This window comes from Myodes glareolus, chromosome 4 (genome assembly GCF_982192425.1).
Source record: "Myodes glareolus chromosome 4, mMyoGla1.1, whole genome shotgun sequence".
Classification (NCBI taxonomy): Eukaryota; Metazoa; Chordata; class Mammalia; order Rodentia; family Cricetidae; genus Myodes; species Myodes glareolus.
This window is the reverse complement of record NC_142029.1, coordinates 22,313,533-22,339,164: the sequence shown is the minus strand read 5'-3', so window position 1 is coordinate 22,339,164 and position 25,632 is coordinate 22,313,533. Positions and strand designations below refer to the sequence as shown.

The following is a 25,632-nucleotide window of genomic DNA, read 5'->3' as shown; positions in this document are numbered from 1 at the left end:
GAACGTGAAGAGGAACAAGGAAAGAATGGAAAGATAGTGAGGGCGAGCATCACGTAGGAATCCTTTCCTTTAGGTCTGTATGTATTGGGGCATTAGGAATGTGGCTACTTTTTATTATAACAGAAACATTGTCCTAGGAGTTCCACAAAAAGTTGTGATCTTACACAACTCATTCACCATCTCCGAGCATTCATTTTCCTGTCTATATGCTAACCACTGTGGCAAGGTAAGGCCTGGGAAAAGTCTTTGTGAACTCTCCTTTTTTTGCAGATGGTAAAATTCAGGTCCTCAGAGGGTAATGTCTTGCCTGCAGTATGCATCAGACTGCAGCAGAGCAAGGCTTTGAACCCAGGATAGTGGACTTCAGGGCCAAAGCTTGTTCTGTTGGGCCCATAACAGTCTATTGAGCAAAAGATAAAACTGGTGATTTTCAAGATCCCTTATGTTTGAAAATTCAGAACTGTGCGTATGCTATGTTCCTAAGCTGCAGTTAAGTCAGCAACTCTCTCTCTGAATGTTGTGTCTTTTGAACACTTTGAGCCCATTGAGGATCTCAACTTTGTTTTGTACAAAACACATTTGAAACATTGAGGACCTTCACTAGATATAAAAAACAAGGTCAGACAAATGACTTCTTTGGTCTTTGAGGAATACTAAAGACTTAAGAGAAACTCTCCATCCCTTCATCTAAACTCTCACTTAGAACTATACACGTAGGAAGAACTTTCTCAGTTCTATAGTACAATTACTTAGACAGTTCCTAATAGATGTGTTTTGGTGATTGAGAAACCAAATATTTTCCTGCAGCAAAGTATTGTGGTCTCTCCTTCCAGGTAGTGGAATGGTTAGCATCTGTACAGGGATTTCCAGGTATCCCACCATTCACCACTAGGAGATCAGTTTGATACAATGTTCATCTGCTGCTCATGTATATGAAAATTATTTTTTCAATAAGAAGTTCATCTTAGCCTGATATGATGGTGCATGCCTGTAACTTAAAAAAATATGTATATAGTTGTCTTTTTTGCATGTATTTCTGGTACTTGCAGAGATCAGAAGAGAGAGTTGGGTCCATTGGACCTAGAGTTACAGATAGCTATGGGCCACCCTATGACAGCTGAGAATTGAACCTAGATCTTCTAAATTTTAGATTTCTTTAGAATCTAAAAGAACAGCCAGTGACCTTAGCACAGGCCTGCGTGCTTACAATCTTAGTAGCAATCAAGAGGCTGAAGCAGGAGGGTTAAGTTTGAGGGCAGCCTGGGCTATATAGTGAGATCCTGTCTCAAAAACAACAGTAATGATAAAGAAAGTAGCCTAGGGCTGGCAATGTAGCCTAAGGTAGAGAGAGTACTTACCTAGCATGCGTGAAGTCCTGGTTTTGATACCTGCTACCAAAAAAAAAAAATCACTTAGAAGTGAGTTCTTTCTCCTGAATGTGTTCTTTGTATCTTTGCAGACGTTATTCCTAAATCTTCTAGCACAGCTGCAATCCTGGGCCTATCTATGTTGCTTCCCATTGGGTCTTAACTAACACACGTCATCATCCTGCCTTCCTCTGCCTTGTTTCAGATTTAGAATTTCCCCTAAATAACTGCTCCAGAAACTCTGAAAGTTACCTAATTAGTGATTACACTCTGCAAATGAAGAAGAGCATTTCCCAGCTAGTTGGCTCAGTCAGTTAGAGCAGGATGCTAATAATTAGGCCGCAGCTACAGGTCTGAGCTGCAGGGGGAGGGGTGGAGTCACAGAGGATGGGTGTAGCCCTGGTCCCAAGAAAGAAGAGGGTGAGAGATGCAGACGTCTCAACACAGCACCCCACTTGGCTGCTTAGTGATCTCACACTGGGAGAACAAGACCTTGTAAACAAAAGAGGGAGAACCGGAAGGGCATGGGGGACATCTACAAACGACACTCGACAAGTTTGTGGAGATGAAAGGAAGAACAACAGAAGGAGGCAGCACCTGAAGCATGGCATGACCTTTAATCAGGGCTCTCGTTCCTAGCAGGCTGTGAAGCTGCTCCGTCTTCACCTGCTCAGTGCATCTCACAATGCTGATACACTGCTTTAATTTGGGAAGCCTTCCTCTTGAGAGGCATGTCTTTTCTTGCTCTAAGTCTGAAGTGCTCCCGTGTGTAGCATTCTCTGTGACAGATGTACTACAGCTATGCTTTAGCTGACTCCAAGCCCATAGCTTCTTGGCACCTGAGTAGTCCAGGAGCATGTTTCCTTTGAGAGCAGGTTTCTCATCCAAGAAGGTAAAAAGGTGTAATCCTTTTGTTCTAAAACAACCCCTGTTAAAGTCTACAACTCCAGTCCACCCTAGGTGACTCTATCAAAAGGTCTAACCCATGTTTGTTGATGTACATAGATATCCTAGACCCAGCCTGCAGGAGAGCATTGTCTTAAGAGAGATGAAGGCGGTTCTTCCCCTTCTGAACCCCTGTCCCAGGCTGTTTTATTTCACAAACAGCCCCATTTCCTTACTGTTCTCCATAAGAAAAGGAATTTTGAAAATATCTGAACATCTTTAAGGATACAGGATTCTCTGGCAAATCACCCATCCATAGCCTTTGCTTCCTATAGGAGATTGAGTTTTCATGACTGGTTCAAACACGTGACTAGCAAGACCAGCCAGCTCCATGCATGGCCATCTGTGGCCATTCCGATGTCTGTTTCTCACTGATGGAGTTCTGCCATTCTTCTCTGAATTCTAACCTCCCGCCATCAGGACCCATCCTTGCAGGGAGGTGGAAACGTAGCCATGGGCTACTTCTTCAGGAACATGTACCACCCGCCATCCTCTGCCTGGACTCACGGTTCACCCTGCCAGCACTGACGTCTGCTAATGGGAGCATTCCTTGTCAAACTCTCTCTTGCCCACTCAAGAAGAAGAAATTTACTTCTATCTGTAAAACAATTTACATTCTCTTGCTATTGTGATTAGATTAGAAAGAGAGATAATCTTGGCAAGAAGATTTTTTCCACTGCTCTTACGCTTTATAACAGTTCTTCGATTAAAAGCATGCAAAAGCTCATTGCTGTTTGGAATTGGCATCTAATGCTAAGGGGACTTCACCGTTCTGGACTTAGTATTTTGACTTGAGATGACAGTTTATTATTCTCCTTGGAACCTGAGGATGGAATTTGAAGGTTTTTATTTTGCTGTGTTTGGTTACTGGGTCCTTAGTATAAACAAATATCTTGTCTTACTCTTTTGTCTGAGACTCTCAGACTTGGAGGGTTTTGGCCTTGTACCTATTGATGGTTCACAGTTAACAGTATTTGAGACAGAGCATGAACCAACCTAAGTCATGGCACAACAGTTCTTGACAAATTCACTGATTTCCACCTTGAGATCTGTGGAAGCTCTTAAAATTACAGAGGAAAGTATAACCCTGTGATTTGATACAAATGGGCATATGTATGTTCAATGGATATGCTGAAGGTAATTGACCTCTTAAATCCCCGAGAAGGCAGAAACAGTCATCGTGGAGAACTCAAGGCAAAAACCCCATGCCTTCTTGTGTCCTCCCTCCCTACTTTCCTAGTCACCAGGACTTTTGGATCCTGGTGCAAAATGTCTCTTTTTCTCATGGAACAAATATCAGTAGTTAAAATGCAGTGGTTTTTTTATTGGCAAAATTTCCTTTTTAGTACTAAGGTTTGAATCTCTGACTTGATGTTTGTTAGGCGAACACTACCATGGAACCTATCTTTAGTGCTTTTTCACTTTTTATATTAAGACAAAGTCTCTTGCTAAGTTGTGGATGATGGGCAAGTCACTCTGTAGTTCAAGCCAGTCTCAAACTTATGGTCCTTATTCCTCAGCACTCCAGGCGGTTGGAATGACAGGCCTATGCCACCAGACCCAGGTTTGGTTTTCTTTATTTTAAGTGAGGATATTATGTTTTACTTTTGTCATCCAAATCTCTCCTGATTTTATTGAACTTATAATTCATGATGTTTTTAATATAGAAAAATATTTAAAAGAAATATCCCCCACCACCGCATTCCTAGAGGATTTCTCTAGACACTTATACATAAAATAGGGTATTTCCCTGTTTTTAAGGTTGATGACAAGTTAAGAAAAAGGAATCAGCAACATAGCTCTTTAAGACGATGGGTGCATAGATAAAAGAATTCTGAGATATTATATACTTATATAATTAATAACTATACTAATATATAATAATAAAGATATATCTGTATTGTATATATAATTTATAAAATGGCTTAAGTAAACAGATCATAAAAGTTTCTGCTTTTAGTTTCCTTTGGTATGGTCAGCTGACCATATATATATAAAGATAAATATATCTTACATATATCATTATATATAAAGATATGTTATATATAACTGTTATAAATGACTCAAGGAAAGAGATCATTATATATTATAAACAGGCATATATCATCATATATTATTTATAATATATAAAGATATATAAATTTTTATTATATATGTAGAAACACTTTTGTAGCAGTTCCATACCCTCCCTCTCATGATCTCTCAGATATTTCTGATAATAAGTTTTAGTGACAGTTTTTGACATCCTGATGTACATATGTAAAATCAATCCTAGCAGCCATATTTTCCCGTCACTAAATGGTAATCGCAAAGTGTTAGTACATATGTGTTGATCACACTCTTTAAAAAAATCAGAAGATATTTCACTTCTGGCAAACTTTCTTTCCCCAGGCCATAAAAATTACTACACCGGCTAAATCTGTGAAATCATCATGGGATTATGACTTTATTATTTATGATGGTACCGTAGATAAGACAGCTCCAGACTTCTTAGCCTTCAAGGCACATTATAGTTTAGCCTGGGGAAGTATTGTTTCTCTCCTGCAACAAATCGAAAAGTTTCTCAAGGACTATGCAATAACAGAAGCCAAAGTAAAAGGGAAGAATTTGGTGTCCCTGCTTCCAGAATTTGAGCTGAAGAATAAACTTACCAGAGATGATGTTTTGTTAGTGTTAGAGAACCCGCTTCACATCCAAATGCTGTTAAACCTTCCGGGACAGAGGTATAAGGGCCAGGATGGAAAGAACGAGGCTGCCATCAAGATCCAAGCCACATGGAAATGTCATAAGGCAAGAAAATTCTTCATTTGTTATCGCCAGAAGAAGTGGGCCTCAGGTGTGATTGCCCTCGCATGGCTTTTACATTGCCACAAGACAAGACTAAAGAAGATACTGAAGGAATCTCGTCAGAGACACCTGGAGAATTTCCGCATTCGAGCCAAGGTGCACCCGGCTGCCAGCTGTTGAAGCAGACCTCTTTTTCTAAACATTCCCTGCTTGAACAACTGCAGTAACTTGTCTCTTTATCTTCCCTTCCCTCTCCAGTCGCCCGCCTGCCCAGCATCCTTCATCTCTAAGTCTCCTCGGTATAAGATACACAAACCCTGTTTGTTTGTGCAGCATGTTTTAGTCTTAACCCAGAGTCTGGCTTATATGCCTGCAAAGTCTGCTCCAATTTTTCTATAAAAGAAAATACTTTTTGTTTTGACTATGGTAGTGGTGTTGGAAAGTCGGTGTTTTAACTGCACTACCTTTTCTCCATATCTATATATATTACACACCTTCTGACATTTTAATTTGCTAGAAAAAATCCTCACTTGTCTACATTGCTGTCACCACTTTGTCAGAAAGTATTTAAGTTTGCAGACAGCCTTTTAATTAGTGCTCACAATTTCATTTATGTTTGCTTTCTCTTTTTTCATTCATATTCTGTTAATTAAGTGAGCTGCCTCTAATCTTCCCCTGCCAGTAGCATCATGTAGCCACCTAATTAAATTAATTGGGGAAGATGTTTTAAGTATGTAATTAAATCAATTAATATAATTTATGCCTGGCTTAACTGTACAGTGGAAAAACAGCTGAAGTTTGACTAGATGAATCCACTACAGCTTCCTGTCACTGATCAATGCTCTTCTTGCTTTTCAGCATCTGGCAGCCAACTGGAGTCGCATCAGGACCTCCAGGAGGACTATTATCCATATCCCATCATTAGGTATAACACTTTTGCCTGCAAATCTATCAGCAACCTCTATTACCCACCACATTATGGCTCCTTGATTGAGTTCAAGGAAGGCCCCTTGTTTTATTCAAATTGGTCTCGGCAGGAAAATGTTCTCGACATGATGAGAGTAATAACACAGGGCCCTCGCTCGAAACGGCGTTTAATTTGGGGATTAAGCAAATAAAGTCATTATGTGGGGGCTGCTATTCAGTGGAGAGGTGATTTGCTGTAATTCGCTTTCATCTGTATGAAATGAACTAAAAAGTTGTATTTTTCCCCCTGAAATAACAGATAATGTTTTCGATCCTCTTTAATGATGGAAGAACACGGGCTTGTGTGTGTTGTTGCTGTTACACCAATAGCCAGGATATTGCTTGTACACTGTTTTTAATCAAATGTGCAGTCAAAATGATAAGCTACATTCTCTGAAATTATTTAGTTCTAATTGCGAGCAGATGGGATGTTTTATTTGCACCTAGGGCGCCTGAGCAAAAGGAAATGCTGTGTGAACAAGAATAATTAAGAAGTTGAATAGTGTTTTTTGCGCTTAAATAATCTGCAGTTTCATGTTAATTAGCACTAATGTAATTATTTAATTACATTTATGAATTGGGGAGCTTAAAAGCTGTTGTCTGAAATGCAGTGGTAAAATAGGTATGCCAAAGTGACATGGGGAAATTCAGAAATTTGTGCTGAAAGTTTGTTTCAGACATGAGTTACTGTCGGTGTTTGCATTTGTTGGCTGCTTGCTTTGCTTTGTTTTGCCTCTACCTCAGCTGTTAAATTTCTTGAATAAGGTTGGATTTTTTTTTTTTTTTACGCTGACTTAGTAGAGTTTTGACAACCAGCAAAACCCACTGGATTTCAGTGTTACCTGTTAGTGCTTGGTCAAGGTCTTTTAAGTAGAGCAGTACAGCCAATGATCTAGTGTAGTAAAATCCTAGGCTACAACTTGTGCTCAGACGTGGGAATGCCTGTTTGAATACTGGCGTGTGGTAAAAACGTCACATCTAAACAGTAATATGAAAGAAAATATTATAATTACTATATAACTGAAACTAAGATTTTTTTAAAAAATAGTAAAAATTTAATAGTAATAAAGTAAACAGACTTTCCTAGATTAGAGTTTGTGCTTTGATCCAGGGCTTGTGGGAGCTGGTGAGGAAATGCTGGCACTGCACAGAGCCTTTGGTTTTGTTCTTTTGTGCCTATCAGTGAAAAAAGACAGATCTGAATCTCGCCCTCACTTATGCTTTGGTTTTGGTGAGACTACTTTTGCACAAAATACGCTCACACACAGAAATTACACTTGTAATTGATTACAACCCAAGAGGCTAATTGAAGACCCAATTAGCTGACTTGAGGCCTTAGAATAAGGTGCGAGAGCTTTTGCTTCTGCAACTAATTGTAGACTTGGCCTGTTAGTGTGCAGGGGATCTCGTTTTGCTTTCTGTATCTTATTCAGAGCTGGAACCAGAAGTGGGGCCCTACCTTACACTGTTGATAAGCACTCAGTATCTGTCCCCTACTTTTTAATGTCAACATGCATGAGGTTATTGCAGTCGTCATTTCCACAAACTTCTCCCTCCTACACTCGACTTTTCACACCCTCCAAGACAAAAAACAAAATCCTCCTAAGCCATCTGCTCTGCAAAGATGCCTGATACAAAGGAGTCTCCAAAGTAGCAAAAAGTAACCCTGCATAATAGTGTAAACAGGGCAGCACCAGGAATTCCAAATGTAAGTCTCACATCATTTCAAATACTTGGCAAATATAAACCAAAGGGAAGAATGACCAGATCATAAAGGTTTAAATTACAAAGCATGATTTTCAATTTATCATTAAAACTGTTTTCTTTCATATTGTGCAGATGTGGTGTAAATAAGCACATAATCAGCATGAGATCTCCACCATTGCATTGTTTTTTGTTTGCAAACAACAGAAATATGAATTTTCAGAGAAAATTCCTAATCGTGTATTTTTAAGAAACAAGAGCAAGGTCAGGTACATTCCAAGCGAAGCATGCACAGATGCCAACTGCACTCCCACCTTCTGGGGAGCTCGTTTCCACAGCCTGTGCTTCAGGTTTCCCTAAAAGTCCGTTACTAATCTTAAACAGTCATCTCGCCTACTTTACAGGCAGAATTCTTAAACTATATTCTTTTTTCTCTTTTTAAAAATATGAGGTAACTGTTTGTTTGTTTGTTTGTCACTTTCCTGTGGGAATACACAAAGATTTCAGACAAATAAAGCATGACTTCTTTGTCTTACAGGCCAGATACTCACTGCAACATTCATAAAAATGAAAGTGAAGCTATTTTTTTCTAAGTACGTTGAAAAAAATAGTCAAAACAACAATAACAAAAAAACCACCCCATCCTGTTCAACATAATAATTTTGCTTCCAGAGTGCAGATAAATTAATTCACTAATCAACATCAGTTGGGAGGGTCGTCAGGCTCAGGCAGACACTTCCAGCCTCTCTAGACTGTCCGGCTTCTCCCTCCAATGGGGCACTCATGGCAGGATCACTAGAGGTAATTACATCATGCTACCAGTCATGTGGGGCTAGACTCACTTACTTGACCTTAAGGTGCAGTACCAAAAGGTGTATAACAGACTACTGTTGGAGACATTTGACTGTTGGCTCTGGTTTTGCACCTATAGGAGTAATTGCATTCTCCAAATACAGAAAAGATGGCTTGTCAGTGATATTTTTACTGCAAAATACTAGAATGTATTTTTATATCTGTAATTTGAAAATAGTAATATTATGACATTATGTATTGCCGAGTAGTCTCCTTGAAAAGGGGAGTTACAAATTTGATTGACTGTTAGAATTTCAGGTAGTATTCCTAGAAGTGACAAATATTTGTAGCTATTTTTAACCTGCAAGGAAGGTGGATCGCAAATGACTAATTGTCCATAGAAATTGATTGACCTTGTAATTTCATTAAGATAAAAATGTAGGCTAATCTCTAAATTGGATATTGCATATTTTCATCATTTTTATTAATGAAATATAATTATAACAAAATAATCTTCTATGCTTCATAGCAGGAACAGAAAACTAGGGTCTATTTTAAGCATAATCTATCAGTCAAAGAAGAACTGCAACAAAGAATCCTAATTTCTCTAGAAAAAAAAAGTGGTCTAAATAAAGCCTGCCAACTTACACTGCTTGCAGATTTTTTAGTTAGGTATTTCCTCCACTTTAACTTATCCCCTGCACCTCTTTGTTACAGTACATCAATTGTTGCTGTTCCTAAATCCAGTGGCATTTTAAAAATATATTGCAATAAAGTGGGATGTGCCACGTATTGAGCTCTGAGGTTCCAGCTGAATTCGGGGGCCACTGCACGCTAGTTAGCTCTCCGCAGTGGGTCTCTTCTCTCCCTCTCTTTGGAAGCAAACGGAAGACACACTGAAGTGCTTTGTTTTGTGCTTTCCTCCATGTAGTATTCATTGCCAACTGCTCAATTGATTTAATGGATAAAGCGAATGTACATAATTTTATTTTTTTCCTCTGGGCATTATTAGTTCAGCAAACTGTTCTTGGCTTTAACACAATTAGAGATCTCCAAAATATTCCAGTCCATAAAATTTGTGAATACTATTTTGGTAATGTTCATAGACAACATTCTTCAGCTGGCCTGTGCTACTGCAAAAGCCTGAAGGAAAAGATAGGAAAACTTTGGTGTGCACATGACCTTAGGATACCCCAAAGGCTGATGGGAAGGGTGTTTCCTAACTGCAGTTGCTGTCCTTCGCACCCCAGGAGTGGAAAGCAGAGTTCCCTCCAGAGCAAGGCAGGTGGACCATGACTCCCAAGGGCACAGCCGGGAGGTCAGTCTGTGCAGAGCGGCTCAGCACACTCGCTCACACCCTCCATTCCCACTTTTCAGTTACCAGCTCAGAGACTCAATAGATTCTGTTCCTTATACTTTGGGGCAAGAAATTGGAACTTCCCACCCAGTCTACACTGGCTTCCCCATATATTCTGGCAGAGAGTATGGAGTCTATAGATCAGCTATAGAGATGCCACACTAGATCAGAAAGGTATACAGTCCAGATCTCCCTGATGGCTGTTCCTAGAGATAGCTAGGTCTTTTAAGACAGAGACCACACTTGTTTTCTTCATAGCACAAACTAAAATTAAAACATATTTATATTATTCCATGTTGTATTCAAACAAGCAACCTAAGTCAACACTCATGCACAGGTTTGATCAGACTTGGCCCAGTGCTTTCAGAATATGAAGATAACCGGGTGGTCTTGCCCAGCACTGACCCATAAAACACAGAAGTGGCACCGAAGAGGGTTCTAAATGTCCCAAGCTCATATACTTTTCATTCTGTGGATTAATATTAGGCTAGGCTTTAAAATAAGTTTAATACACTAAATTAAAATCTAATATTTGAAATCTTCTTTACAATTATCATTAAAATATTGAAGGTTGAGCCGGGCAGTGGTGATACTACGCCTTTAATCCCAGCACTCAGGGAGGCAGAGGCAGGAGGATCTCTGTGAGTTCGAGGCCAGCCTGGTCTATAGAGTGAGTTTCAGGACAGCCAGAGATACACAGAGAAACCCTGTCTCGAAAAACCAAAAAAAAAATTTAAAAAAAAATTGAAGTCTGTTCAGTGGTTCTCAGATATTTTGTCTTAGTTCCCTGTTACACTCAAATGATACTGGAAGAACCTAAAGAACATTAAGTTAATTCTGTCTGTCATCTTTTGCTGTAGTTATTGTAATATCAGAACTAAAGATGCTGAAACAGGAGGATTGAGAATTTGAAGTCAGTTTGGGCTTCCTAGCGAGATTTTGTTTCCCTCTGGGAGAGGGAGAGACAGAGACAGAGAGAAAGGAGGAAGGAATGAAGGGAAGAAGGAAACTAAAACAGAGAAAATAAGAAACGAACTAATAAACCCATTATCAGTGTTGACTTGTATAAAAACAATAACTTTTTTTTTAAGAAAAAAAAAGCATGGTTAGTTTGGTAAGTTTGTAGATCTCTCAATAGAACATGACTGGATTCTCATGTTTCTTTATTTAGTCTGTTATCTGTGTTATTTAGGTTGAAAAATAGAAAATTCGACCCCATAGAGATTAAATATTTGGAAAGGGAAGAATATTTTATAGTCTTTTCAAATAATTGTGTACATTCTTCTCTGACTTTGTACTAACCTTAGTGGTGGAGGTGTTACATGTTGGCTTTAGCGTGGAGTCTGTGCACCAATAAATTCTCTATGTTTCAGAACTTACAGGAAATGGGTTGACTAAAAAAGGCAAATAACTTCTCAAAATGATTGTGAAAACAGTTTTGACCTGAAATGGTCTCCGTGCCCTCAGAGCCCTGAACACGATCTGAGATTCACCGGTTTTAACTGGAACAACAGAAACTGCCATCTGTTGTCAGTGAGTCTGTTTGGAAACAGATACTTCACAGTCGTCTGTGAGTTCTGTCATGTGGAACTTTTTATTTTCAACTATTGGAGTATCAGTGCTTTTTTTAACCAGTGGGAGTAGTTCCAGGTTGCCTCTGTAATGACGTCTTGCTCAGCTTCTACCCAACATGCTTTCTTGAGAGAAGAGAAGGGATGGAGTTACTAGTACAGCTGTTATAACAATGTGAGCCACTGGTAGGATGTGATGTGTTCCGCATCACCAGTTATGGTTAAAAATGAGAAAAAGGCTGGGAACTACTGCATCTAATTTATGTGGATGGGGAAACAAGCAGTTGGCCACCAGGAGCCGTCTTCAATGCCCCTGCTTTGAGTACCACTGTCAGGGAGAGTGCTTAAAGAAAGGAGGAACTTAGAGTCAACCACAGGGCAATCAACATCATGTGACCAGCTACAGCGGCGGCCTTCCAGGGAGGAAAGCCAGTTTGTCTCAGCTGCCTTTGGCTGCATTCTTAATTTCGGTGGTTGCACCAAAAGAAAAGCCAGTGCTAGAAGGACTAGTCTTCTAGCCGCAAAGAAGCAGTGTGCATCACCTGTTCGGTGTTTGCGAAAGCATAGCATTGGGGAAAGCAGACGCAGGTACAGAGAAACCAACAATGAACATCATAGATTTAGTGAAAGATCAAAATAGCAGAATGATTTAGAGGCAGCTTACCAGTGTCGTCCTTTGATGTCGAGTGGGACAGTCATGTGCTCAAGTACTTACCTGGGGCAAGATAGAACATTCTATAAATCTAGAAATAGTTGGCCATGGTGGTGCACACCTTTTATCCCTTCTGAAAACAGAGGCAGCAAATCTCTGTGAGTTCAATACCTCCCCAGTCTGCACAGGCCAACCAGGTATACGTAGTAAGACCCTGTTTAAACATAACAACTACAACAAAAAAACAGCTGGGAAAGGTTTGCAGGCGATCACAACAGCCATAAGGAAAGGAAGCAGGCTTCTCCAGAATGAAGAGGGAAACAGGGCCCTTTCTGCCACTCCTGGGTTTTCTATGATAAAGACCCTGACAATCTCACACAACCACCTTGTCGTCCTTTGAACTCAGCACAAACTCTCTAGGCTAGAGAACATAACTGAAGAGTTGAAAGGACGGGGTGAGAGAACACATGAGGAAAGGGTCTAAGGCTTACATGACTAAGGCTTCAAGTAAGATCTTCAGGCACATTTTGTTCACTCGGTTGGCTGTAGATTCCTCAAGTGTCTGCTCTCTGGGCTGTGGTTTGGTTACAGGAGCTAGAGTGATGGGAGAGAGACAGATAATATGAGTAAACAAGCAAGCAAAGGAGACTACAATGGTAAAATTAATTTTTTTACCTACAATGGTAAAATTTAAAAAGTGAAGATGAAGCATAAAGAGAATGACAGCGAAAAGAGGCCAAGAACACCGCAGAGTGGTGGTGGGGGAGCTCAGCATCTAAAGGCGTCCTGCATAAAGACCTAAGTCTGAAATCCCAGCATCCATGAAAAACCAGACCCACTAGCACATACCTGCAACTCAAGCACTAGGGGAGAAATGGTGGAGACAGAGGGTGCCTAGGGGTTCACTGACCACCAATCTAGCCAAATCTGTGAACCACGGGGTCAGTGAGACCCTGTCTTATAAAATAAAGTGGAGAACAACAGAGGAAGACAGCCAACATCAGCCCCTGGCCTATGCCCCCATAGGCACACACATATACACCATATACAAAGAAAAAGAAAAAGGAAGGAAGGAGGGAAGGATTGGGGAGAGAAAGGAAGAAAGAAAAGGAAAGGGTAGTGAGACACAGGGTCTATCATAAAAAGAAGCTGTATTTGGTAGTTTTGTGCTTATAGTAATAATAATGTGCTCACATTTAAATTAAGTTCCTTTTAAGAATTTTAGTTTAACTCAGCTGACGTTAGGAAATGCATAATAATGATGGGAACATTTATGATTTCATAGCATGTGCCAGAGATCTTGGCCCTTTCATCTTTCAGTCAAAGGTGGAAAGGAAGGCAGGATACCTGAGAAGGGTGGATCTTAGTGGAAGCAAGGGAGATAGACAGTGTATAGAATTGGTGTCCAAAAACAGTGCAAATAGGACGTGGAGAGACAGCTCAGCAGTTAGGAGTGTTTTCTGCTCCCGTAGAGCGGGCTCAGTTCCCTGCACACATGCTGAGCAACTCACAGCCACCTGTAACTCCGGCTTCCAGGGCCAGACATCCTCTTCTGCTGCTACACACACACACACACACACACACACACACACACACACACACACACACACAATGTTTTTATTTTGTTTAATATAAATGTAGGATCCCTGCATTTCAGGGGTGGAGAGGTTTAAAAAGGAATAAAATAAAAGTTCCAGCAGAACTGTGGTTTTTGTTGGAGGCCTGATGAGAAAATAGGGCTCCTTTCAAACTTGTAGACATTACCCACAGAAGTATTCACAAAGGTTCTTGATCCTCTCTCTCCATCTTTAAGGCTGACAGCATATTGCAACGCCCTGTGCCTTTCTTGAATTGTGGCATCCCTAACTTTCTACTCTTCTGCCCTCTTCCCTACTCTTAAGGATACCAGGTGTAGCCAGAAAATGCAGACTGGTCTCTTTATTTTGAGGTCAATGGTTAACAACTGTATTTCACTTTGCTTGCACCCTAGCATAGCCAAATGTTCTGGCATTAAGATGCCTATCACAAAAATAGAAAATTAACATGGAAAAATTATAAAAAGTATATTTCTGCTACTATTTGAGAATCTTTTCTTGTATATTATTCATTTAAATTGGTCATAAGAGCAAAACATGAAGTAGCTGAAATACATAAGAATTTATAGATTTAGGTGATCCTGGACAGAGCACTAATCCTCCTCTGTAACAGGACAAGGTTGAGGCTGATGGCTTATCAGACCCTGGTGTTCCTAATGACCCTTGACCTAAATATATCTTTACAATTATCTTCTGAAGTATGATGTCTCAGACACAGGACATGCTGCTCAACTCTCAGAAGCCCAGAATCCTTGCTGATAGTTGTTTGGTTAAAGTCACCATTGTACTTAACCTATGCTCCCAGCACTGTTGAGAGTTTTCACCTGTTACCAACACATGTACTTCGTGGATGTACAAAATATAAAAATAAACTTAGCTTTAAAACAAAACATAAAGCAAAACCTGATTCCCTGGGCTGGGGCGATGACTCAGTAGTTAGAGAGCACTTGCTGCTCTGTAGAGGACTCAAGTTCAGTTCTCAGCAGGGAGCTCACAACTGCCTGTAACTGTGACTCCCAGGGATACGATGCTCTCTCCTGGCCTGTGAGTATCTGCATATATGTAACGTACACAGACACACATATGCATACATACATGTAAATAAAAATAAATCTAAAAAATTGCCTCCCAACTTTTGCTTTATTGCTGGTGTGTACACTACATGTCACAGAATGTCCACATTTCTTATCACAGAATGTGTCCTGTGCTTTGGAAGTGCATGTACCTCATAACATTAAAATACCTACTTTGAAATTTCCAAAATGTCTTCATATCTGTTACTTCATGTGGTTCTCTATAATAATGTGAGATTGCTAACAGAAAATGGGTGTATGCAGAGGGATAAGTAACAAGTTCTCAAAGCTCTGTATATATGTTTAATATGCATCCTTGATCCGTGGTAAAAGAGCTGTCAGGTTATTTGTTGGAAGACTGACCTCAGAAATGTGAATGAAACACACCTACTCACACACTGCAATATGGCTACCAAGTGGTCAAGTGTCTTTTACATTTTAAATTGGGCATCATCTTAACTAGAAATCTCATGCTGCCTCTTTACCTTGAAAGGAGATATAGTCATCGAATGGTCTCAGACATGTTTTTAAATTACACCTTATTCCTTAAGCATTTCCCTTTTCTTCTTATGACCTCAATATATGTTATTTGCTAATATGTCTTTTAAGACATTTTCCTGAATGTAGATAGATATGTGTAGATAGTGTGATTATAGATACATAAAATTTTAAGTGTTACAATATCACATCAATGCATATAAACAACATTGAAATTGTATCTACCTCTGTTCACTTTCATTTGTGGAGTGGTTCTCTAAATTATTAGAGAATTAATAGTCATTTTCTATTTTCTATTTTCTAAAATGACTCCAGCCACCCATTGGTCCTTCTGTCTCTCTGATTCTTAAGTTCGTACGCATAAAACAAAGAGACTTTCAGATGAGTGGTAAACTCATTTGCCTTTCAGATGTTGTCTGGTGTTTAAACACTGACATCAAAGCAAAGAGGCAATTATCGGTGTTCATTTGGTCTGGAGCGTCGTTGCCTGAATTGCTATAGTTTTCCTTATGCTGAAAGAGAACTGCGTGTCACATCTTGCATTTGTCTATAAAGTCCCTTTTTCTAAAGCAGTTACACACAGACATGTGTTTGGGCTCAGTAACCACAAGGAGGCATGGAAGCATCTCTCAAAATGTGCCAAGTTATTTTAGTTGTTAAGAGAGTTCTACCTTTGATTCTTGAATTCCTAACAAGCAACCGTGCCTGCCTGTGAGGATACATGCCTTTCGAGTTCCTGTCTGGATCCACTGTTTTAAGGCCTGACATTAAAGCAGAAGTTATTACCTATTTTATGAGTATTTCTTACGTGTTTTCCCTCTGTTCCTTCTCCAGTAAAAAACAAAAAGAACCGCAGGACTTTCTTAGTACCATCAGAATAAATGCCTTGACCTTTCTTGCCCTTTGAAGGTTAAAAGTTCTGACTGGGAACAGAGGATGCTTCTTTGATATGCGAGTTCTTAAATACATGCTTCTGACAGCAAAGGGTTTGGCTGAACCACGCAGAATGATTCTGGGACCAAACTTCAAAGTGTTGCACGATTTTAAAGCTAAAACAATCCCTTAAACCCGACCCTAACATTTTCAGACGTCCTTCTGAACATTCTGTTAAATGTCAGACGTTTTCTCCATGCATTTGTGATCTTGATTCACGGGAGCTTGATTGGTATTGGAAGAATAGCAACCTCTATTGCAGAAGATGCCGTGTAGCACATCTCCCACGCTTAGTCCTTGAGAAACGCAGACTACGTTCTTAGGATTTTATTGTTTCTGCAAGATGCTGCAGAGGAGACATTTTGCAGACTGTGACATTTTGAAATTCCCATGTGTGCTATATTGATGTACTGTTTCTGTTTTGACACTTTGCCTTTTAGGATATGCCCAGCCTGTGCGAAACCACATTTCTGATTTGGACATACAGCAGAACATGCAGCTGGGGAGGCTGTGTGACATCCTAGGTACAGTAAAGAGTTTTACATCAATGACCGTCTGCAACTTCTGGGTAGATAATGGTAAAATATTTCTTTTTTCCCCTTCCTCTACAAGGAAAGAACTTAGCTTTCTAACCTACTTGCAAGGTAAATAATTATTTTGTTTTGGTAATAGGTTTACAGTGAAGTCAACTTGAATTTTAAAATGTTTGAACAATTATTTGGATAGTTTTCTAAATTCTTTTTTGAGTAACGGTTTCTCTCTGATAGATTCAAATCATTTTGATGTATTGATTCCTTCCAGAAAATTGGGTCAAAACTCTCTGTTTGTCAATATTGTCTAGCCTGTCTTCTGTGCAAGCAGTAGGAAGGCTGAAGCATTATGTTTTCATTATGAGTAAGAGAGACGCAAAGACAGATTCAGAAAACATGGAGTACTTTGTGGGGAGTTCTTAGAAATTCGGCCTTAGGCAGGTGGAAACGTCTTTGCAAAATTTAAACTGGTACTGTTTTAGTCAGCCCTCAGCCTCAGACTGGATCCAGGAGAGAAAATAGATGACTGCTAAGGCCAGGTTGCAAACCTGACTGAAAGAAAAGATACAGATTACAAAGCACATGCAATAACATCAATCAGTTTGTGAGGAACTGACCCCAAATCAAGGGTTAAATAAAAATTGGATGTTTAGAAGTTAACAAGGACTTCTTTGTTTTGTTAAACTATAATTGCTTTGGCCCTTATTTAAGCAATAGGTGGAAGAATTTTATATTATCAATGGCCAGCTGAGCTGGATCCCTGGAATGACATACTTTATATGATTCATAGATATTTCAACATCATTATTATTTTATAAATGCCATTTGGTAACAAAAATACATCAGTACTAGGAATTTACAGTGCCCTAAAATAATAATAGCATAATTGCTTTCATCTGTTATCTAGGCACCAAGGCTGCGCTGCAGCATTACACAACAACAAGCCCTTTAGTGATGTGAGATTGATTTGTTAGCGCTGAGCTGTTCAGCTAAAAGCCTGGCTGGCTGGGACCACTGAGGTGCAGCAGAGGGCAGACTTTACTCTGATTTATTTGAATTAATTTTTTTTCCTTAGCTTTTTATATACCCTTCTATATATAGTACAAGCCACCACAAAGGAGTATCTTTATAGAAGTTCCTCATTATAGAAGAAAAAGGATTAGACTACTATTTTTGATAATCCAATAATTCAGTCTGTACCTACAAAGAAAAAATTGCAACTATGGCCATTTCTGAGTGATTGTGCCTTTTTCTGGCACATCATCGTTCTGACGCAGCAGTGTGACCACACAGCCTCAGGAGGTCAGTGTAGCGGGAGCTAGTGAAGGTAAAGGTGCTTTCTTGTGAAATAAAAATAGAAAAAGAAGAGGAGAAACAATAAATGACTTGGGAGGAAAATGAAAACTTCTTTTATTCTGTTAATTACTAGTAAGAGGTATTGGTTTTCCTGCTTATTCAGGAGGGAAATAAACATAATTTGATCACACCACTAAGACTTGCCACTGGATATTGGCTGTGATGTCAGGATGGCCAGGTAGAGGCCCCACAGCTAGTACTTTCCCTTCTGGGTAAGTAGAGAGGAACTGACGTTGACTACCAATCAAAGAAAGTTCCATCTTCAAAGCAGCTGCTTTCCATAAGTATCTGTCAATTAATTGTGTTTGTAGATTCACAGTGAACACCCACTCCACTGGATATTAGAGTTAGTGATACATATAGCTCTGACAGAAATGAACAAAAAAAATGATACTATCAACCTGATTTCTTATTATTTGAAGCCTAGAGATTTCTTTCCAAGAAATTCAGCTGTTTTTTCTGTTTATATACTATTCCTTTATGCTTTTCTTAAACACACACACACACACACACACACAAACAACACATATTTATATTTGGTTTTTATACTTACTAGTTTGATAAGACACTAGTTTCTTCCCCCAAATACAAGGCTAGCAATAACTAATGTGATCAGTCAGCAATCGGATACAGGGTATCCGATTATTTCTGGGTATTCAATTATTTTCTGTTCAGCTAATTTATTTTGATGTTTATATGGCAATCTAGTTTCAAAATAAAATTGGAGCCCTTAACTATTTAGTACCTCTACCAGCCTTTTCTTGAGCCAGTTTAAAAGACACTGTCTCCACAGGGAGAGACTTCTACCGGCCATGTCACTAAGTGAGGAAAACAGCCAACCATCTAAACTTCTTCATTCTTCCGAACCCCCAGCCAACCCCAGCCAACCAAGAGTGATTGTTGAGTAATTCCTATGTAGTCTACTGTAGTGTGATCTGGATAAAGATATATAGAATTTGAGGAGCTTGGTGAATGCTGAGGGTGTAGCTCAGTTGGGGTGGTGCTTGCCTAGCATGTATAAACCCTTGGGTTTGATCCCCAGCACTGAAAAAACCTGACCTGGCCATGCAAGCCTACAACACCACTACTTAGGAGGTGGAGATGGAGGATCAGAAGTTTGAGGCTAGACTCTATTACATAGTGAGTTAAAGGTCAGCCTGGGCTACATAAGACCCCCATCTCAGGGAAAAAAATATGAAAAAAGAGCTTGGATTGATAGATTGAAAAATTATCAGAGACTGCAGATGACACTACTTCATATTAAATCAAGGGATTGATCAAAATGAGTCAGGCACAGAGGGCATGGCAGAGAGTCACTGTTGGCTGTGTCCTTTGGTCAACCCTTCCTGTGTGCCTGATACTGTACCAAGAATATTTTTCTTTTCATTTAATACTCCAGATCTCTATGCCTAGGTGAATCAACCTCACATTTACAAATGAAGAAATCAGTGCTTAGAAAAGTTAAAATAATGTGCCCAGGCCCTAGGAAGCTGAACTAGAATTTAATCAGCCCGTGTTCTGTGTACTCTGCCAAACTAAACAAAGCAGTCTGGCAACAGCCTCCTGACCTTGCCAGCCAGCCAAGGTGACACTTCCAGCCCTCCCTCCTCTGAACCTCCCTCAGAAACTGGTCTGACCTGTGTGTTTGAAATGGTTGCTTCCCAAAAGCATTTCTCAGTCACTTTGATCCTTAGATTTCCTGCAGTGCTGAGTCAAGTGCTTTGTTCCTATTTGTATCTAGATTAGTTAGCTATTTTATGAATGAATTAATGACTCCATCAGATGCAAATTTCCATCCATATGCCCTTAAAATGTTCTGCAGCACAGAGTGAATAATCTCATCTCAGTATCCCATTTGGACCATATATTCAATTAGGACTTACTGTATGTGTGTGCTAAGAACATTTTGAGGAAGAAGGCAGTTGGGGCGGTGCTTTCCCTGGACCAGGGATCACCAGATGTGCTACTGAAGCAATATATTCCTCTCTGGGATGGGAGCGGGGACAGGGTGGCTCCTGAAGGAGTCACTGCTGGTCACAATCAGCCCATTTATTCTGTCAAAACCTTCCCTGACCTGGCCCCGCCAAATCCAAGCAGAGAATGCCATTGAAATTTCATTGGCTTTCTAAAACTAATAGCTCTGCTTTATAATTTGCCGGCCTGAATGGAACATTCCCGATGATGCTAAAGGAAATGGCTTAATTAGATCCCTGTGCGTTATCTGAAAGTTTATTCCATGTTCCCTCACAGTCTTCTGTATTTTGTTGATGGTATCTTCTCTTTTTTAGAGAAATGATTAAGCACAGAAGGGCTGCTTTAGATTGCTGAGACACATGCAGAGCCAATCTAAATGAACTCTGGTCTGGCTTTTGGATATGCTCTTTGTTTTAAACTACTGTAACAGCAGCTGGATGCCAGAGTTCATCATGTCATTTACCTTTATATCAGTAATTAACATTGTGGCCATTATTTCCTAGATGCCAACGTCACTGTCATCTACATCTGCTCCCATCCTATGAGTGATGAGTTAAGGCTGTACTACAAAAAGCTCCTGAATCTACAAGCAGCTATCAAATCAGGGTTCTGCGAGGATAGGAGTGACCTACAGAACAGGTTCAGAATTATCACCCCTGAAGCTGTGAACATCTTCACTGTGAGTTTGTCTTCTAATTACTATGGCTTCAGGGATGCAGTAAAATTAAATTGGAAATTTTATAACTTGCAACGCTCTGGTACACATCAGTGAAATATTATTGCAAGTTTAACAGCTTTGCTGATTAGACTACTAGTTGGACTGTAGGAAATAAATACCACAGTTTAACTTTCAGACTTAGCTGAGCTGCCCCTGCCCAGTTTCTCTGTGGCTGAAGCCTAATTGCAGATATGGGGAGGTGCAATCAAATAGGTAGATTTACAACATTCATCACCCTTTTTCTTAATTTACGTGGAGTTTACTGGGACAGTGAAAGGCTGGCCAGACCTATGCAGGCATAAAACGATTCAGGAAGAGAAACTGAACCAGGGCCTCAATTTCTGACTTTCACATAGATATTATTCCTTGTAACTTTCATACTTTCATTTCTCTAGAAACGGATGTTCCACATCACATGGTTCTGTATGAACAAGGTTCACATCTGAACATACTGATTTTTAGTGGGTAGAATGAACTCACATCTGCACAAGAATCGTGAGGGCAGAGTTCTAGTCCAAGGCAGTACAACAAACGACTTGAAAGGGGCTTCTCTACATTTTAAACAGCATCTAATCCCCCCCACACATTTTATTATCTAATGGGCTATCCAATTTTGAAGTTTGTTTTAAAAAAGAAAGACTCTGCATTTGTTGATAGATAGCACTCTCCATTTACAGATGAGGAACACCATTGTCAGCTCTCTACATATCATCAGAGAAAGTAGTGGCAGGGAAGGGGTTAAACTGAGAAAGAGTAAACCCACCCAAGCTGCAGGGAGGAGTGCTTGGAGCATTTTTTGGCTTTTGTATATGCTCAGTGAAGCACCTTCAGCATTTACTCTGTCCATCAGACCAATTCTCATCAGAGGACACCTCAGTACTCCTGATAGCGTTTGCTCAGGTCTGCTTCATTGGCACATGTGGCTGTGGAAGGAGAGGACAAGTACCAACGATCACAACTTACTTATACTCTCGGGGTCTTTCATACCCTCCATCAAATGTATGATCCCATGCCCTCAATGGCACAGCTGATGTAGATGTTAGGAAGCAAAGAAGAACAACACCAAAACCCGTTTTTGTTTAGTTAAAGTGTTGATATTCTCAGAGCCAGAAACTCAAGCTAACACCGTCCAGCTGCTAGTAGAGAGTGTGCACATATCTGAAATGCTTGTAGACACTGAAGAGGCATGGTCAAGGATAAGGACAGTAGGGAAAGTGACACTTATCAGATTCTTAGCATGCATTTTCTCATTTGAGCCTCATACAGTACAGCAACACAGAAATCATTGCTTTTCTTTTATTGCTGCAGAAACCAAAATTCATTTTCTAGTTCAATGTCCCTGGTAGGGCCAGACTGTGAACCAAAATCTGTCTAGGTCACTACTACACATGGGAATGATGTTTTGTTTGTGGAAGGCCCAGTGGCCTTGGGCAAGCCTCCTTAGCTTCCTTGTCCTCTGCTCTTCAGCTGTGAAAGGGGGTGATGGATTGGGTAATTCCAAAGTCCTCTCCAAGTTCATAGTCCTCATCTCTGAAAAGGTTGCCCTGGCAGTGCCCTTTCCCGCTTCCAGGCTAGAGCCAGGCAGCTGGCACCCTTGACAGCCTGAGCTCAGGCCAGTGCAGGTTTGCATCATGGTGAGCAGAAACAGGTAGGTAAGGTTTGAAGTACTCAATATTGCTGCTTGGAGCTTAAATTCAAATTATTTGAGTGATTAATCACTCATAGGCAATCAACTTTTTAAAACACAAAAATTAAACTCTCGCTTTCAAATCAGTTCTGTTTCTGTTTAGCTATTGCTTTATTTCTTTTTAATGGGTCTGAGAGATTGTCAGTGCTGATTTTCATCCAAATGGATGGCTTTGAGGAGATTTTTTAAAGCGTGCCAAAAATCTGTTTGTGAATCTCTCCAAGTTACTATGTAAAACTAGAATTTGTCATGGTAAGTGTGCTTGTATAAAAGGCATCATGTCTATTTTGGAGCATTTTAATGTTTATTAGGACATTCTAAATAACTATCTTTGTCTTGGGTCAAAAATAAGAAATAAGTGGTGGTAAAAATGAACATAGCCATAAGGAAGGACATTGGGAACATTCTAGATCTTTGTCATCCATGGTTTTTTGCTATCTGGAACTGAGGATGCTAATTTTCTCTAAATGATCTCACAAGACCTGAGGTCAACAGCGTGTCCTCTGCCATCCTTACTCACATTTGAATCTTTAATAAACACCTACTGAAGATAATACTATGGTATCATCATGCCTGAAGATTCAGGCATGCCCAGAAAGACATGGAGCTAGAGAGAATACTTGTTGACAGAGATACATATATCTAGAGGAGACAGAACTGTACCCTGGCTGGACAGGTACTCAGATCTTGAATTTGACTAAAGTATCTGCTTTTCCATCTTCACAGTTCATAAACCCACAAACCTTCACGTCTCACTTTGTACGATGAGCAAAGTATGGTCACTGTAGCATGGCAACTGTGCTAACTGGATTCAAATCCTCTACTTGCCTCATGGTCAGAGCTCTGTAATATGGGGCAAATCATTCATTTCCATAGCAAGGACTGTTGTATGGATCAAATATGGTGTGACAAAAACTTCAAACTTCTGTCTTAAAGGTTTATTTTAATTGTGTATGTATGCATGTGTAGGCGCTTACTGAGACCAGAAGAGGTTGTTGGATCCCTCAGAGCTAGAGTTGTTGTGAGCCACCTGGTGTGGGTGCTGGGAACTGAACTTGAGTATTGAGTAGTCCGGAAAAGCAGCTCTTACCCACTGAGCTCTCTTTCCAGATCCAGCTCTGTGCTGCTTCATCTAACATCAAACTCCCTATTGTAACTCAAGTCAGCAGTTCTGGGTGTGCTTTATTTGTTTCACATTTCCACACTGAAGTAGTCTGTGGCAAAAGGAAAGCAATTAAGTGAACAGGAAGATAGGTGATCACCAGCCACGGCTGAACACATCTCCCAAGTGCCGGCATTAGCGGTTGTCTAATGGAACAGCAGCTTTCCTAAAATGTGCTCTCAGAAGTGCATGTGGAAGGTGAATTTTAATTATGTTAGAAAAGTCCTATTGTACAGATCTAAGAGGCTTAAGGAGTGGCCCAATGGTAAATTATCTGATTTTTCTCAGAGGAGCTCTGGGTTTCTCCCTTTCTTACTGTACTAAACTGTGTACAAGATAAAACCGTTTCTCTTTTAAGGGGACAGTTCAGTAGTGTTCAGTGCATTCCTAGTATACAAACGTAACTACCGCCTAAGATCTCAGAACTTTCATCATCCCAGCAGAAGCTCCGTACATGTTACATGCTCTGGTTTTACTTAGGAAGTCTTTCAGAGATGGAAAGACTTAGAGACTTCCTATCCAACCTTTCACTTGAATAGAAGGAGCTGAGTTTCAGAAAGGCAGAGTGTTCTATGTCCCAGCTTATTAACTCTGGGCTGCAAAGTGAATGTGAAGGCTTTGAAAATGTTTCTAAATGTTCTATGACCAATAGCTAACTCAAAATCAAATCCTAATGAATTCAATGTATTTTTGGTGACACTTTTTATGTCAATTGACACAAATGCCCTGTAGCCTCAGTTCTGATCATGACACTCTGTACTGTACATGCCTTCATGGAAAATAAATGTCAACGGAAATGTCGTTTTTATTTATGTGTATGAATGTTTTGCCTGCATGTATGTCTCTGCACCACATCTCTTCCTGACGTCCACTGAAGCCAGAAGAGGGCATCAGACCCACTGAAACTAGAGTTTCGGGCACTTGTGAGCCACCATGTGATTGCTGGGAACCTAACCCAAGACCTCTGCAAGAGCAGCAAGTGTTCTTAACCACTTAGCCATCCTCCAGCCCCAAACAGTGCTAACTAACACTGCCTAAAACCCCTCTGCTCAGCTGGAGACTATGGCGTATTATGAATTGTAGTGTTTTTACTTCATGTCTTAGGGTTCCTATTGCTATGATGAACACCATGTCCACAAGCAACTTGGAGAGGAGAGGGTTTATTTCATCTTAGAGTTTATAGTTTATCACGAATGAAAGTCAGTGCAGAAACTGAAAGCAGGAACCTGAAGAGAGGAATTTGAAACAAAGACCATAGAGGATTGCTGGTTAATGGCTTGCTTTCAATGACTTGCTCAACTCGTTTTTGTTTGTTTGTTTGTTTGTTTTGTTTGTTTGTTTTTTATACAACTCAGGACCACCTACCCAGGGGTAGCGAGGCAGTTGTGCGCCACCATGTGATTTCTGGAAACCTAAACCAGGTCCCCTGCAAGAACAGCAATATGGGCCCTCTCACATCAGTCTTCCATCAATAAAATGCTTCTTAGGCTCACTTGCAGGTCAATCTAATGGGGACATTTTCTCAACTGAGGTTCCTCTTCCCAGACGACTCTAGCTTGTGTTAAGTCAACAAAACCTAATAAACACTGTACATACATACTTTTCTGCTTTTATAGGAGTATGGTTTAATTACAGAAATCAGACATTTGATATTTTTCTACCATCATTCCCCAGCAAGTAAGTATCAAATTTGTGTCTTTGCATTACATTCTGTTAGACTGTTTGATTTTTAAAACTTGCTGTTTGAGGGGCTGGAAAGATGGCTTAACTGTTAAGAGCACTTAGTGCTCTTCCAGAGGACCTGGGTTAGGTTGCTCATAACCATCTGTAACTTCAGCTGGAGGGCTCTCATGTACTCTTCTGCTTTCCATGGGTCCCTGCATCAACAAACATGGTGCACATAAGCTCATGTGGCCATACACCCATATACATAAATAAAAATATATTTAAAATGCTGTTGAGTTT

General features: G+C 40.0%; 1 protein-coding gene across 3 annotated transcripts in view; it reads left to right on the top strand.

The window, feature by feature from the left end:
- The window catches only part of Iqch (IQ motif containing H), a 198,180-nt gene that overhangs the window by 84,102 nt on the left and 88,446 nt on the right, over positions 1 to 25,632 (top strand). For 2 of the 3 annotated variants that reach the window (XM_048424148.3, XM_085689214.2), the window contains exons 10-13: positions 4,704 to 5,255; positions 5,958 to 6,024; positions 16,681 to 16,764; positions 20,604 to 20,779. In XM_048424148.3, coding sequence (XP_048280105.3) covers positions 4,704 to 5,255; positions 5,958 to 6,024; positions 16,681 to 16,764; positions 20,604 to 20,779 — 879 coding nt within the window. The remainder of the gene's footprint in view (positions 1 to 4,703; positions 5,256 to 5,957; positions 6,025 to 16,680; positions 16,765 to 20,603; positions 20,780 to 25,632) is intronic. The other variant, XM_048424152.3, reaches the window with a different exon arrangement.